The following is a 17,494-nucleotide window of genomic DNA, read 5'->3' as shown; positions in this document are numbered from 1 at the left end:
ACCGCTGCAACCCCCCCCCTCCAAAACAAACACACACACACACACCCCAGAGCAGCTGTCCGCATGGTGGCCCAAATGACATCCTCCCCCCCCACCACCACAAGTCCACACAATAGTACCCTCCCGTTTTGAGCATCGGCAAACGTCTGGGTCCGTACTCACACACACACACACACACAATGGCACATAAGCGCACACATGCATATGTGCGCACATACACACATGGCTATTTTTGCCCTCCTTCCGTCCCAGGGGAGGCTCGTGCAGCGTGAAAACAACAGTGAAGGGTGGCAAGGTCAAGACAGCTGTCTCAAATGTGTGTGGTGTGTGTGTGTGTGTGTCTGTGTGTGTGTGTGTGTGTGTGTGTGTGTGAGAGTGTGCATGTGTATGTGTATGTGTGTGTGTGTACTCAGTAACAGGACATACTGAAGCAGATGCAAGAAGGACACGAGGGGGAACGGGTGTGCATCTGCTCAAAGTGGATGCATGTGTGCCTTTTCCTTCTGAAGCTTGATTAGGGCCAAGATGAGTGTTGCCCAATGTGAGATTTCTGTGACCCATTATGTGCTGCTCAGGGCCACTGCTTTTGCTGTCATGGAAACCAAACCGGCAGAGAGATAAGTAAGTAGAACCCTTCACCCATGACTTCACTGAGTGCACTGGCAGAAGAAGGCTGAGATAGTTGTGCTCCATAGCGACCTCTAGTGGTTCTGAGTCAGAGTTGTAAAAATGTTGAGTGACATTCAAAGATCAAAATGGTTTCCCCTGTGTATTCTCCGGTCTTGGACCTGGATTTTGACATGGCCCTTAAAATGAGCACCTAGAGTAGAGTGATATGTCATTACAGGAAGGTTCCATGTTAGGGTTCGATACGCTTGTTTGAGGAGACCTCGGGCCCCTTCCCTGTCATTTTGGTTCCGTGAGGCGGATGGAGCGTGTGGTCTTTGATCTGGTGGCTTGGTTGTGGTAGGTGACTCACTGGCAGTCTAAACAGTGTCAATTGGGGTGTGGCTCGACCATATGCCGTGTTTACAAGCATCTCTAAACAGAGGAAACCCTGTGGAGGGGGAAAAAACAACCTTGGTTGAATAGGGTTGAATAGGGTTATAGGTAGTGTGCACCGATGCCATTTTTTGGCTCCGATACCGATACCGATACCTGGCTGTGCAGTATCGGCCGATACCGATACCATACCGATACCACTCTGTTTGAAATTTGAAAAATACTTTTATTTATTTATTTTTTATCAATGGTTTGGTCCCATGTATAATACTAGTGTAACAGTAAGAAAGTCAAATTACATTTCTTGACAGTTTCAGCACTTCAGACATAACTGAGGACTAGTCCTCTATAATTGATGGTTTACCTTACTGAGCAGCACTGTGGCTTTTCTGATTTTGAACACAATAGAGTTAAAGTTTGGTCAGTTTTTTTTTTTTTCTTTCCCTGTATTGTTTCTTTGTGTGTTTGTTTTGTTTGGGGACCAAACCATTGATAAAAAAAAAATGTGCTGCTTGGCGCAGTTGTGGATGCTTGCATGGGTCTGCTGTCTTAGTGACATGCGGTATGCGAGGCCTGCGGAGGCTTCTGCGTACTTCTTACGTGAGCACCTTCAGAGAGCGAGCTCCAAAATAATCTGTTTATTGGAGAGTGAAATCTGTGAATGCGAAAGGGGAGGCGAGAGGAAGTCTGTCTTCTGGAATCCACATTACTGTATTGCATAGGTATGCTGAGAGGAGACGCAGGGGGAGGAGGAAAAAAGAGAGAGAGGCAGAGAGAGACAGAGAGAAATAGAGAGAGAGAGAAAAAACCGAGAACTGCATTGTGTTTGACATAAATTCTGCCTGTGAGACGTGAATGAGATAAACAGGTCTAGGATGCTAGATGGTGTTTACAGAGGCGGTCTTCCATATAAAGTGCTTTTCCCCACCGGCCTGTCCTTTTAAAGACACTTGCTCAATTTCAGGCCAGGGTGCATAAATATTGCTGGATCAGCATGTGAAGTTTATTTGGGTGCTCTGTTTAAAAAAAAAAAAAGAAAAAAGAAAAGAAACAAAAAATACGTAAATGTTCCTCACGTCCTCTTTCACCTCTGTCCTTGCCTTCACCTAATGGTAGCTCTCTCTCTCTCTCTTTCTCTCTCTCGCTCTCTCTCTCTCTCTTCCCTCCACACATTTTTAAGGGCACTTATTATTTCACGGGTTCGGCTTGGGAACAGAACAGCTGTTGAGTATTGTAAATACAGGTGCAAAGAGTGTTCCCGGAAGCCCCGCAGTGTAATGAAAACGTTCCTGTTTTCTTTTTTTTTTAATGGTGTAATGCCAAAAGTATTTCACAATTCATTTGAGGACATCAGCACTGGAGCAGCCTGCGGGCTCTCATGTCAAACACTCATTGCCATGCAGTGTTATTGTTCTCAGCCCTTTATTTTCTTCTGATTCACTCCCTCTCTCTCTCTCTCTCTCTCTCTCTCTCCCTCCCTCTCTCCCTCCATCTCTCTCTCCCTCTCTCCTTCTTTCTAACTGACTTGACATCCGGAAGGGCATAGTGGCTTGTGCAAAAAGAACCACTGCTGCTTTTCTGCTGTGTTATTTTATGGCTCCTCTTTACTGGTGTGCCAGGTCAACACCAGCCGCCTTATACTGAGCTCAATACTACAGTCTCAGATGACCTCCTCTTATACTGAGCTCAATACTACAGTCTCAGATGACCTCCTCGTATACTGAGCTCAATACTACAGTCTCAGATGACCACCTCTTATACTGAGCTCAATACTACAGTCTCAGATGACCTCCTCTTATACTGAGCTCAATACTACAGTCTCAGATGACCTCCTCTTATACTGAGCTCAATACTACAGTCTCAGATGACCACCTCTTATACTGAGCTCAATACTACAGTCTCAGATGACCTCCTCTTATACTGAGCTCAATACTACAGTCTCAGATGACCACCTCTTATACTGAGCTCAATACTACAGTCTCAGATGACCTCCTCTTATACTGAGCTCAATACTACAGTCTCAGATGACCACCTCTTATACTGAGCTCAATACTACAGTCTCAGATGACCTCCTCTTATACTGAGCTCAATACTACAGTCTCAGATGACCTCCTCTTATACTGAGCTCAATACTACAGTCTCAGATGACCTCCTCTTATACTGAGCTCAATACTACAGTCTCAGATGACCTCCTCTTATACTGAGCTCAATACTACAGTCTCAGATGACCTCCTCTTATACTGAGCTCAATACTACAGTCTCAGATGACCTCCTCTTATACTGAGCTCAATACTACAGTCTCAGATGACCTCCTCTTATACTGAGCTCAATACTACAGTCTCAGATGACCACCTCTTATACTGAGCTCAATACTACAGTCTCAGATGACCTCCTCTTATACTGAGCTCAATACTACAGTCTCAGATGACCTCCTCTTATACTGAGCTCAATACTACAGTCTCAGATGACCACCTCTTATACTGAGCTCAATACTACAGTCTCAGATGACCTCCTCTTATACTGAGCTCAATACTACAGTCTCAGATGACCTCCTCTTATACTGAGCTCAATACTACAGTCTCAGATGACCACCTCTTATACTGAGCTCAATACTACAGTCTCAGATGACCTCCTCTTATACTGAGCTCAATACTACAGTCTCAGATGACCTCCTCTTATACTGAGCTCAATACTACAGTCTCAGATGACCTCCTCTTATATTGAGCTCAACACTACAGTCTCAGATGACCTCCTCTTATATTGAGCTCAATACTACAGTCTCAGATGACCACCTCTTATACTGAGCTCAACACTACAGTCTCAGATGACCACCTCTTATACTGAGCTCAATACTACAGTCTCAGATGACCTCCTCTTATACTGAGCTCAATACTACAGTCTCAGATGACCACCTCTTATACTGAGCTCAATACTACAGTCTCAGATGACCTCCTCTTATACTGAGCTCAATACTACAGTCTCAGATGACCTCCTCTTATACTGAGCTCAATACTACAGTCTCAGATGACCTCCTCTTATACTGAGCTCAATACTACAGTCTCAGATGACCACCTCTTATACTGAGCTCAATACTACAGTCTCAGATGACCTCCTCTTATACTGAGCTCAATACTACAGTCTCAGATGACCTCCTCTTATACTGAGCTCAATACTACAGTCTCAGATGACCTCCTCTTATACTGAGCTCAATACTACAGTCTCAGATGACCTCCTCTTATACTGAGCTCAATACTACAGTCTCAGATGACCTCCTCTTATACTGAGCTCAATACTACAGTCTCAGATGACCACCTCTTATACTGAGCTCAATACTACAGTCTCAGATGACCACCTCTTATACTGAGCTCAATACTACAGTCTCAGATGACCTCCTCTTATACTGAGCTCAATATTACATTCTCAGATGACCACCTCTTATACTGAGCTCAACACTACAGTCTCAGATGACCTCCTCTTATACTGAGCTCAACACTACAGTCTCAGATGACCACCTCTTATACTGAGCTCAACACTACAGTCTCAGATGACCACCTCTTATACTGAGCTCAATATTACATTCTCAGATGACTACCTCTTATACTGAGCTCAATATTACATTCTCAGATGACCACCTCTTATACTGAGCTCAATACTACAGTCTCAGATGACCACCTCTTATACTGAGCTCAACACTACAGTCTCAGATGACCACCTCTTATACTGAGCTCAACACTACAGTCTCAGATGACCACCTCTTATACTGAGCTCAATATTACATTCTCAGATGACCACCTCTTATACTGAGCTCAATATTACATTCTCAGATGACCACCTCTTATACTGAGCTCAACACTACAGTCTCAGATGACCTCCTCTTATACTGAGCTCAACACTACAGTCTCAGATGACCACCTCTTATACTGAGCTCAACACTACAGTCTCAGATGACCACCTCTTATACTGAGCTCAATATTACATTCTCAGATGACCACCTCTTATACTGAGCTCAATATTACATTCTCAGATGACCACCTCTTATACTGAGCTCACTCTTATACTGAGCTCAATATTACATTCTCAGATGACCACCTCTTATACTGAGCTCCATATTACATTCTCAGATGACCACCTCTTATATTGAGCTCAACACTACAGTCTCAGATGACCACCTCTTATACTGAGCTCCATATTACAGTCTCAGATGACCACCTCTTATATTGAGCTCAACACTACAGTCTCAGATGACCACCTCTTATACTGAGCTCCATATTACAGTCTCAGATGACCACCTCTTATATTGAGCTCAACACTACAGTCTCAGATGACCTCCTCTTATATTGAGCTCAATACTACAGTCTCAGATGACCACCTCTTATACTGAGCTCAACACTACAGTCTCAGATGACCACCTCTTATACTGAGCTCAATACTACAGTCTCAGATGACCTCCTCTTATACTGAGCTCAACACTACAGTCTCAGATGACCACCTCTTATACTGAGCTCAATACTACAGTCTCAGATGACCTCCTCTTATACTGAGCTCAACACTACAGTCTCAGATGACCTCCTCTTATACTGAGCTCAATACTACATTCTCAGATGACCACCTCTTATACTGAGCTCAATACTACAGTCTCAGATGACCTCCTCTTATACTGAGCTCAATACTACAGTCTCAGATGACCTCCTCTTATACTGAGCTCAACACTACAGTCTCAGATGACCTCCTCTTATACTGAGCTCAATACTACATTCTCAGATGACCACCTCTTATACTGAGCTCAATACTACAGTCTCAGATGACCTCCTCTTATACTGAGCTCAACACTACAGTCTCAGATGACCACCTCTTATACTGAGCTCCATATTACAGTCTCAGATGACCACCTCTTCCATTGAGCTCAACACTACAGTCTCAGATGACCACCTCTGTCAAGGGAAAGCTATGCAGCGCAATTCATCCAATCATAATCCATCCTGTCATGTGTCAGACATGACAGGATGGATTATCATTTGTGCACATCGACATCATTTGTGCACATCGAATGTCACAGTAGACACGTTTCATTTCTGTAGTGCTCTGTAAAACTGTCCTGGGCCGTCTGTTCTTCATGTTATTTGGTGAGGCTTTACTGGCGTGGCTGTTACGTCGTGGAGAAGTCTTGAATGAGTCTGTGGGTTTTACTTTACTATTTTGGCCACCAGAGTGACAGTCTAGTTTCCGATGGCACTCAAGAGTTGTGGAGTTATTTCCGATGTGTGTAATTGGGCCTACGTTCTTTTTTCTTTCTCTCCATAAACCACAAAGCCTCTGAAATTCTCTCGTTCTCTCTCCTTCTTCACCATCTCCTTTTTGCTGTCTTTCTTTTTCTTACTATCTCTCTCTCCGAGTCATTTCGCCCGGACAAAAAAGGAAAGCCGCGTGGCGCATGAGCTCTCGCTGCTTTCCTGCTCTCGCTTGGCCCGGTGTAATGTTTTGCAAAATGTTCATTCTTGGAATTGGGGCCCTCAACCTTCAATTCCCACCAGATCGCGGGTGAATTTGAAACATTCAGGAAAGAACACGTCCAGAGAAGAGAGAGAGAGAGAAGGAGAAAAAAAAAACAAGAGGAAGAAGGAATCCACATAAGGTTCAGATTAAGCTCTGTTGTGTTGCGTTTTTTTCTCCTCCCAACGGTCTGTCGGATGTTTTCTTTACTAAAGCAAATGTCTGTTGGAAATGAAGAGACATTCAAAGCCAAAGGAAGGAATCCTGAGGAGAGGAGATTTGGTAAATGGAAAATCAAAATAAGCTCAATAGACAGCCAATGGTTTGCTGTCAGCGCCAGCTCGCTAAACGCCAGTGAATAAATGTCCTAAATCGATTAGCCTCCTTATATTGAATTGCAGCCACATACGTTCTGGTGATGTATGAACAGATTAGAAAGCTTTACATTGTTGCTGGACAGCTTGACTCTTGTGTAATCCTGGCCTAAATGCTAAGAAGACTAGTATGTTTGAGAGCCAGTCAAAATCACTTAATGTGCCACTTAAGTGAAAGAAAGAACTGCAGTGCTATTAGCATTAGTGTTTTAGGCTTTCTTACATTTGACTCATACCTGGGTTACTATCACAGCTTTGTTATGTGACAATTTCATCATCACTGACTCATCATCAAAGATTCTCGTATGCTGGGAAGACCTTGCAACCAGAACCCAGAAATAGTGTTCTAGTTTCAGAGATGCAAACCCAGTCACCTCCTGTGTACATCAGTTTAGTAAAATGCCATTTATGGTCAAACGTGGTCCCCCCATCTCTCTCTCTCTCTCTCTCTCTCTCTCTCTCTCTCTCTCTCTCTCTCTCTCTCACTCACTCTTTCCATCGGTGAGGAGAATGCACGTTTGGAGACCCCCTGAGAGAGGCTCACACATGTGGGCCTGCAGCGTGCTGCAAAGGCCCCGAACCTCTCAAGCTCAATCTGGAACTGGGGTGCGTGCTCTGAAGCAGATGTGTGTGTGTGTGTGTGTATGTGTACAGTGTGTGTGTGTGTGTGTGTGTGTCTGTACTGAGTGTGATTGTGTGTGTGTGTGTGTGAGAGAGTGTGAGAGAGAGAGAGAGAGAATGTGTGTGTGTGTGTGTGTGTGTGTGAGAGAGAGAGAGAGAGAGAGAGAGAGAGAGAGAGAGAGAGAGAGAGAGAGAGAGAGAGAGAGAGAGAGAGAGAGAGAGAATGTGTGTGTGTGTGTGTGTGTGTGTGTGTGTGTGTGTGTGTGTGTGTGTGTGTGTGTGTGTGTGTGTGTGTGTGTGTGTGTGTGTGTGTGTGTGTGTGTGTGTGTGTGTGCACTAGTCTGTGTGTGTGTTTGTGTATGAGAATGTGTATGAGAATGTGTATGTGTGTGAGTATGATTGTGTCTGCGAGTCTGTGAGTGCAGCTGCGCGAGCATTAATTCAGCCGAGATGGCCGTCTCATCCGGCAGGGCCGGTAGAGCCGTGCTTATGTGCAGGGCCCCCGGGAGGGGCCCCAGAGGCCTCGCGCCGGAGGAGCGCTGACCTTGTGCGCTCTGGCAGCCGCGCTCATTGTGTTTTTGGAGAGGCTCCGTCGGACGGATCCTGGAAAATATAAACAGGATGCACTCGTAAATCCCCTCCACACACACACACCTACACACACACACACATCCACCCCCTCACCGTCTGCAGTGGCCACAGCCAGGAGGAGGAAAGCCTTTAGGGCCGTTTGTGTGTGTGTGCGTGTGTGTGCGTGTGTGTGTGTGTGTGTGTGTGTGTGTGTGTGTGTGTGTGTACGTCTGTGTGTGTGTACTTCTGTGTGTGTGTATGAATGTGTCTGTGTCTGTGTCTGTGTCTGTCCAAGCAGCTTTTCCTGAGAGGCCTGAGCTCCTTTCGGACTCCTGCCTGGCTGAGTGGCTGGAGTGTGTGTGTGTGTGTGTGGTTGAGTTTGTCAGCTAAACAATATAAAGAGCACTCGCTAATGACGGAGCCTGTCCAAAGCCGAACACACTGGGAGTGGGAATGCTGGCATTGTCATTGGAGAGGAAGTGTTTATGTTTAGGGCGGCTCTTCATCATGCTCTGTGACAGCGCACCAATTGACTGGCTAATCCATCTATGCACTGGATGACATTTCGCAAGCAAACCAACAGATGCTGTGTGTACCGGTGGAACGTCTTTCTTGTTCAACACAATACAGAACGTTTTTGTTTTCCAAAAAAAGAAGCTTGTCTGAAAGTTGATTTAAAGCAGTATCCACACTAAGCCACCATCCCCCACCTCCAGCGTCCCAAAATGGAGTTGCATTGCATTCTGGAGGTGATACTGAAAAGGTATTTGGCAGAAAGTTCAGGTTTCTTTTTTTTCACAGTTATCACAGTAGTCGGCATATTTTTGTGACAGTTAGGGAGCTGCTGTGTGTTCTGTTTTCAGAAGTGGAACACAACATACGGTGCATGGTAAACATTCCTCAACTCACAGCAGATATGCGCACCATTTTTTCCCTTAGTTGAATGAGTAGCAGAGATGACATTTGTCAATTCAATTCAATTTTATTTGTATAGCGCCATAACAATACAATTGCCTCTCGGCGCCTAACAGAGCCCAAAGCCTGAACCCCCTTAGTGCATGCACAACGGCAACAGGGGCAAGGAAAAACTCCCTGTTAGGCAGGAAGAAACCTTAAGCAGAACCACGGCACATAAGGGGGGACCCATCTGCTTGAGGTCGGGACTGAGATTTGTGACTGCGCACAAAGTTAAATATCCTGTGACTGCTTTCTCCGAGCCCAATGGGTTGCCCCCTTCACTCACTCTTTCTCTCTCTCTCTCTCTCTCTCTCTCTCTCTTTATCATGCGAAGATGAGCCGGAAATCTCCTCTGAAAAGTTGCCAGGTCAGATTTTGAATGAGCGACCTCTCACTCCTCTTCCTTAAAAGGGCGGTTACTCGAGCTCTAATCCTAGAGAGATGAGTTTACCGCTGAAGGGGATTGTCAGTGCGTAATCCTAGTTTATACCCCCCTTTTCCTCTGTCACGCTCTGCAGGGATGGGTTGCCCCAATCACACCATTCAGCAGCTCTCATCACCTGTTTGTACTGTTTGCCCTCCGTGGCTTTGTGTCGTACTCCGCGCCTACTTTAGCTGTCAGCCGCGGCGAGCGCATGTCTGCAAGGCCCGGCGGGGCCCCGTTTGATATCGATGCCTCAGATAAAGTTGCGTTCGTGTCATGGATATCAAGACGACGGTTGCCAGTTGCGCGCTTTTATGTTTTTAAAGTGAATAACCTTTAATCTTCTCCGCACCTATGTGCCGGGGCTGTCTCTTAATGATGGTCCTGGACGACTCCGTGCGAGTTAATTATTGAGGCGAATGAACATTCGCCACAGATGTGTCATGAAGGGACGTGCACTGGCTTGAGCAATAAAAGGCTGTGCCTGTGATGACTGTGAGTTCGGTGCCAATGCTTTGTGACTGTGAGTTTCCCTGAGTGCCAGTGGGACTAGGGCCATAGCTCAGGAAGGCGTCATGTCCTTGTTTTTGAACCGCCATGTACTCCTTTTGGACGACCTGTGAGTAATTGTTTGCCTTTGGCTTTTTCTTTTTTTTTCTCTCTCTCTCTTTTGTAGGCTTGCATGCGCTCAGACGGGCTTCAGGGACTGGTTTTCTGCTGTCTGACACGGAGGTAATGGATGTCATAACGGTCACCCTCTCCGACCTCCAGAAAGCCATGTCAGAGGTCAAACCCAGCGCCATGCGAGAGGTGGCCGTCGATGTCCCGAAGGTACAGCAGATGCTGGAGAGGCCTCACACGCACACACGCACGTACTCTATTTCTCTCACACACACACACACACGCACACACACACTCTCACACACTCTCACACACACACACACACACACACACACACACACACACACACACACACACACACACACACACACACACACACACACACACACACAAACAAACACTAACACACACATACACACATACTCTCTCTGTCTCTCTCTAACACACACACAAACATGCACACTCTCTCATACACACTCTATCACACACACTCTCACACACACACACACACACACACACACACACACACACACACACACACACACACACACACACACACACACACACTCTCTCACTCGGGAGTCTGTGTTGTTACACCGACATACATAACTGTTGCTTACCACAAACATAATAACTCATTACCCACAAACGTTTGTGGGTGGGTAAAATGTCTTTATAACATCAAATGTAACATAGTAATACAGTAACATTCTACCTGTTATATCAGGTCAGAATGGACTGAATGTCTAAAGCATTGTGTTTCTAAAAACCACACCAAGTTTCCTCTGCCATTGGCTCTGTGTCTTCACCTGCCTAACTGGTATTGGGGAGTGCATCGCTATTGGGATTGGGGTGTTGAGCTTCAGCCAGGTTGGACAGACTAGCAGCGGCATAAGGCGGATCAGCCTTGTAGAACCTGATAATGTAATAATTTCCTGATAACGTAATAACCCTGATAATGTAATAAAAAATCCCTCATAAGTCCCTAAAAGATGTAATAAAACCTGATAATGTAATAATATCCCAATAATGTAATAAAGTGCATTTCCCAATAATGTAACAATCGCCATACCAATAATTTAATAAAATGTTACATTAATTGGAAGTTATTACATTATCAGGTTAGCCTCAATTTTGCAGAACCTGATAATGTAATCAATTCCTGATATTGTAAAAACTTTGGTCAGTGCTGAAATGTTGGGACACCAGTTATTCAGACCAAGTAGTGATGCTGTGTAGACAACCACCCACTATTGTTTTGCTCATATTTTGATCCCAATGGTATAGGCCTTTAGCCTCGCAAGCCAAACCTGTACAGCAAGAAGCTGAGGAAAGTAGAGGAAATGCATGTTGCATGATGTTTTGCAGTATATAGTGTAATTTTTAAGGGACATTGCCACACAAAATCAAAAGAGAATTTGATATAAATCAAATAGCGAAATGTCAGCTATTGATGATCAATGAGGACTTAGAAACTCAATGTTCTATGTGCCCATTAGCTGCCGGTCTATAACATACCAAAATGTTCTTATTTTTTCTCTATTAGTTGATTACCACTGAATATCCCTTTCACCATTGTAAAAATTGTGCATTCGCAATCATATAAAATATATACTGTATCTGCTAATAGTGAAGCAGCAGGTCTCTGGACAGCTTCACTGTTTGGACCTCTGAAACTGGAGACCTGATGCTACAGCACCAACCAAAGTTATTACAATATCAGGTAATTATTACATTATCAGGTTCTGCAAAATTATTGGGAAATGCACTTTATTACATTATCGGGGTATTATTACATTATCAGGTTTTATTACATGTTTTAGGGACTTATGAAGGAATTTGTATTACATTATCGGGAGTTATTACATTATCGGGAAATTATTACATTATCAGGTTCTACAAGCCTGGCCAGCACTGATAGGTAGGCAATGTAGGATCCTCTTGAATTACCAGCACTGGATAGGTCAGCAGTGTAGGATCCTCTTGGATTAACAGCACTGGATATATCAGTAATGTAGGATCCTCTCGGATTACCAGCACTGGATAGGTCAGCAGTGTAGGATCCTCTTGGATTACCAGCACTGGATAGATCAGCAGTGTAAGATTCTCTTGGATTACCAGCACTTGATCCTTTTTTGACCGTGTCCCCACACATAAGAGCTCCAACAGTATGTTGTCCATAAAGCACAGTTGCACCAACCACACAGGTGCATTTCTTTCAATGTAGAGACACAATAGTTCACTCTAACCCTCTTTTCTCGCTTTCACACGCAGACACACACACACACACACACACACACACACACACACACACACACACACACACACACACACACACACACATGTGCACACACACACACACACGCGCACACACACGCACATGTGCACCCACACACACACACGCACATGTGCACACACACAGACACACATGCTAAATAATAGATTTGCATAACTGTTTTGCAGCTTGGCCTTTAACTCTAAGCTTGACATATCCTGAAACACACAGCACTCAGTTATTATTACGTTTGTGGGAAATGAGTTATCACATTTGTGGTAGGCAACAGTTATTACGTTTGAAGGAAGTTATTACATTTGTGGGTATAACACTGTGTATTGCCAAAATGTCGATAAGTGTTACAAGGTGCTCTCGGGAGAGAGTATCGCAATGATGCATGAATTCCTGGTGTTGCTGCAGCAACGTGCAAAAACAAACAGTCGCCGCGGAAAGACAACTCTCCCTGATTTCCATCCGATAGTTACGATGACGCATAACAATGAGCTTCCCCCGGAGAGGAGAAGAGAAGAGAAGAGAAGAGAGGAGAGGAGAGGAGAGGAGAGGAGAGGAGAGGAGAGGAGAGGAGAGGAGAGGAGAGGAGAGGAGAGGAAGTAAACAAGGCCAGATAAACACCCACAGGTGTCGACTCAAGAATAGACACTTGTGATGTTGTCGTCTCACGCATGTTCTGTTCTCTCCTGGAGGAACTTGTGTAAGCAGAGGTAGACGCTCCAGATGTAAATATCCATATTTGCACACGTGTAAAGACCCACCCACCCCCCAGCGTGGAAGACTGTGCAGATTCAGAAGTAGATGATATCCAGTCATTAGGCCACACCTTCCTGTCCCTTCTATGAGAAAACCATAATGAATCACACACTTAATTAAGTGGTGGTTCATTTGAGGAAAGGGTGGAGTTCTGGTTAAGTGGTGTGTGTGTGTGTGTGTGTGTGTGTGTGTGTGTGTGTGTGTGTGTGTGTGTGTGTGTGTGTGCGTGTGTGCGGGTTGGGGGGTTAGTGCGATTATGAGGTTCCGGGTTTAGGGGCATGGAGGGGACGCTAGAGGAAGAAAGTGGGTGACATGGAAGTGTGTGTGTGTGTGTGTGTGTGTGTGTGTGTGTGTGTGTGTGTGTGTGTGTGTGTGTGCGTGTGCGTGTGCGTGTGTGCGGGTTGGGGGGTTAGTGCGATTATGAGGTTCCGGGTTTAGGGGCATGGAGGGGACGCTAGAGGAAGAAAGTGGGTGACATGGAAGTGTGTGTGTGTGTGTGTGTGTGTGTGTGTGTGTGTGTGTGTGCGTGTGCATGTGTGTGTGTTGGGGTATATCAGTGAGACTCCAGGATGTTTTGGAGATTGCTTGAGCGAGACATTACCTACAGGAAGGGGACTCGCATCATCCCCTCTTCTGTGCTAATTGGAAGCAGATGGGGTCGGTATGATGGGACCAGAGAGAGGGAGAGGGAGAGAGAGAGAGAGAGAGAAGGGCCCTCGTTTCCTCCGCTGCACTGAGCTCACCCCAAGACGCTCAGTTCTTGCGGCCAGTTCCTGGAAACAAAAGAAGGCTTCAGTAACCCCAGCACAGCTGAAGGGCTGGCCACAAAGGCTGACTTGATTATATCCACATGAGTGCAAACATTTGTTTCTAATCCATTTCTATAAGAAACTTCCACTGGAGTCGGAGCTGGAGTTGAAGCGGGCCTCCGAGGCCTCTGAGGCCGGACCTCTTATATTTTGATCTGGCAGCTGGACCTGAAAGAGCTGAAAACCTCCTGTCCTTTTTCTTTTTCTTTCTCTTCCTCTTCCTTTGCTTCTCTCCTCTGCGTTTTAGAGGTTGGGTCACCTTCCCATCCGTTTACCACCAGCCCCCATCACACACACACGTCACCTCCCTTCAACCCCACACCCCTCCATCAAAGCTCGGCCCATGAGAGGGCCCCTTGTAAACTGCAAAGAACAACAGTAAAAGATAATAACTGAGGCTTCGCAAACCTAGAAAAAAAAACTAAAAAATGTGATATGGGCTAGGTGTGATTCAGCTTGTGGCCTTTAATTGTGCATACTCCGCGACCGTGACAACATCTCCTCTCAGCCCCCTGAGTCATTCATCACAGTTCCTTCATCAGGACTCACTGCAGCAGATGAATCCACTTCCTCCTTCCCCCTATCATCGCCGGCACCGTCACCACCTCAACAGAGACAAAAAAAAGAAAAGGGGAACAAGAGGTTTCACCCTCATCTTCATCTCACCCACACACCCACAGCCACACACACACATACACACACACACACACACACACACACACACACACACACGCTCACTTCCCTGCACCACCTCGCACATCTGCTTGCCGGGTTGAGGCACCTCTTACCAGCCTGACTGATTTATGCCCCATAAGTCCTCCTTTGGATGTGGGAGTTGGACTGTGTGTTTGCATGTGTGTGTGTCTGTGTGTGTGTGTGTGTGTGTGTGTGTGTGTGTGCTTAGTGGTGTGTGTGTGTATGTGTGTGTGTGTATGTGTGTGCGCACACACTGGTGAACAGAGGGCCCAGGATGCATTACTGAAGCCAGCCTGTAAAATGTTCAGTGAAGGGTATTTACAGTATGTGGCCGGAGGCCAGGTTTCCATTAGGTGCTTAGCTCCCCGGAGACGGCGCTGGTGGCCTGGGATGCGTTAGCCGGGAGGGGGAGGCGGCAGTGCCGGTGGCGGTGGGGTGGATGGTGGAGTGCAGGGGAGCGGAGCGTAGCAGCTGGGCTCTGGAGAGGTGAAAGAGAGGGCTTATTGCCGTGTTCTGACCCCCCTGGCTTGTCTTATCGGCTTCCCATCTCCCCCCTGTCCCACCCCGGTTGTGTGCATGAACGGCTCGGTCTGTCAACTAAAAAAAGGGCGGACAAACAGACAGACGGACTCCCTCCCTGGGTTTCCGTGGCTCCACACTGCGCTCGCGTGCGGCGCCGGTGCAGGAAATGTGAAATATCGCAGCTGCGCTTCTGTTGTTCTTGAGTGCTTTCTAACGCAACTCACCTTAACCCCTTTGGGTGCAGCATTCAGCATGTGAGGCAGTCGCAACCGATGAGGTTTTATGAGTTGACTGACAAATCGACACGAGGTGTGATGTGATGAAGCACTGAGCCAGTGGACATCATGATACATTTATGAGAGCATATCATGTGGATGCATGTGTGTAGTTGTGTGTGCATGTGCTTGTGTGGATGTGTGTGTAGTATTTTGTGATATATAGTGTACGACAGACGTAAGTACAACATTTAATTTGAGTACTTAAGTCATTTTATCGCCCAAGATGACAAGTTCAGTATTTCCTCTCATGAACAATCAAAAACAAATAATTAAGAAAGACTATATTGAAAATACAGACATCACTTTCACACAAGTTAGAAAACCTGTGATCATTGAAACAAAACTACATCTGTTATTTTCAATTAGCCTATTTGCATGGATAAGCTAATCAAATTAACTGTGGAGACCAGAACTTTCTCGATTTTGTGCCTCTGGACTTTTTCTGCATGTCTGCATCTTGGCATCATGGTTAAGCTGCCAGAGGAATTTAAAAATCTGATTCTGAAACCAATATGGAAAGGAAGATCGGTGACCTAGTAAAAATCAGTGTTGCACACAGTTGCAGCAGTAACCAGGAGGTATACAGGGAGCCATAGTAGCACTTATCAGAGTCATAATGGCCGTCCTCCTAAAATGGCCCAACGAATGGTGTGCTACTTGCACCATCTAGCTCTGGAAAACAGACGGGCAAGTGCTTCAGACTTGGGACAAAGGTTATCAGTGGAAATCTGAATTCTGTAACGGCTCAGACAATGCAAAGGACATTGCATAATGTCAACCTCTTTGGACGGCGTCCAAGACAAAAAAGCCTTGCTTGCTCTTCGCCACAAAACGGCATGATTTAACTTTTCTTAGAACGTTAAAAGAAGCCTGATGAATATCGGAAGCAAGTTCTTTCGTCCAAGATAAACTACTTTGACTCAGGTGGTGTCCGCCATGTTCGATGGTGTGAACCTGGCCAGGACTACCACAGTGAATGCATAGACCCTACAGTGAAGCATGGCGGTGGGAGTGAGATGATATGGGCCTGCATGAGTGCAAAAGGTGTTTGAGAAATAACATTAATAAAAGGCACCATGAATGTCTGTGGATATAGCAAAATGTTGGCTGACAACATGACTCCCAGTCTCCAGAAGCTTGGCAGAAGAGGAATATTCCAGCATGATAACGATCGAAAGCACACTGCCAAAATCATGCAGGAGTTTATAAAGAAGAAAAAAATTGAAAACTATGACCTGGCCAAGTATGTCCCCTGACTTCAGTCCAATAGAACCAAAGAGCAGCTGAAAAAAATGGTCTCATGAGAATGGCAGAACATCTCTCCAGAAATGTGTGTAACACTGGTATGGTCCATGTCGAGGATGATTGAGTCGTTCATGAAATAAAGGTGGACATACAAAGTATTGAAAAAATTAAAGATAAAAATAATAAAAAAAAGAATAAAGTTCCATGGGTGCAAATACCCTACTGTTCAATTTTGAATCACTTGACATTTAAGTGATATTGTACAGGGGTATAGTCAGTTCTGTTGTATACTGCATCTATGAGAACATTTATGATTATGCGTGGGTTTTTTTTGTGTGTGTGTGTGTGTGTGTGTGTGTGTGTGTCTGTGTGTGTTTGCTTGTGTAAATGTCATGTCTAGCCTACTCTTGTATGTTGTAAGTTTGTATTAGTGTGTGACACGTATATATGGGTATATCCACCCACCCATTTCTCACCAAGACCCCACAAATCACCCCATTATCTCTGAGCTATTGTGGAGCCATTTTAACACCCCCTCCCTTCCCCTCACTGTGTGTTGTTTGCAGGTGCGCTGGTCCGATGTGGGCGGGATGGCGGAGGTGAAACTGAAACTGAAGCAGGCCGTGGAGTGGCCCCTGAGGCACCCCGACGCCTTCACACGCATGGGCATCAAGCCCCCCAAAGGAGTGCTGCTGTACGGACCACCCGGCTGCTCCAAGACCATGATCGCCAAGGCTCTGGCCAATGAGAGTGGACTCAACTTCCTCGCCATCAAGGTCATTTGTCACTTTTCCTTTTGTGTGTGTGTGTGTGTGTGTGTGTGTGTGTGTGTGTGTGTGTGT

At 45.6% G+C, this 17,494-nt stretch overlaps 1 protein-coding gene across 1 annotated transcript in view; it reads left to right on the top strand.

Moving 5' to 3' along the window:
* afg2a (AFG2 AAA ATPase homolog A) overlaps window positions 1-17,494 on the top strand; it is a gene marked incomplete at both ends in the record, with an annotated part of 132,769 nt that overhangs the window by 11,953 nt on the left and 103,322 nt on the right. Inside the window, 2 exon segments of the mRNA XM_080840765.1 lie at window positions 10,115-10,269; window positions 17,219-17,428. Coding sequence (XP_080696891.1) covers window positions 10,115-10,269; window positions 17,219-17,428 — 365 coding nt within the window.

Source organism: Sprattus sprattus (assembly GCF_963457725.1).
Source record: "Sprattus sprattus genome assembly, chromosome: 6".
Taxonomy (NCBI): Eukaryota; Metazoa; Chordata; class Actinopteri; order Clupeiformes; family Clupeidae; genus Sprattus; species Sprattus sprattus.
This window is presented reverse-complemented; position numbering and strand designations above follow the sequence as displayed.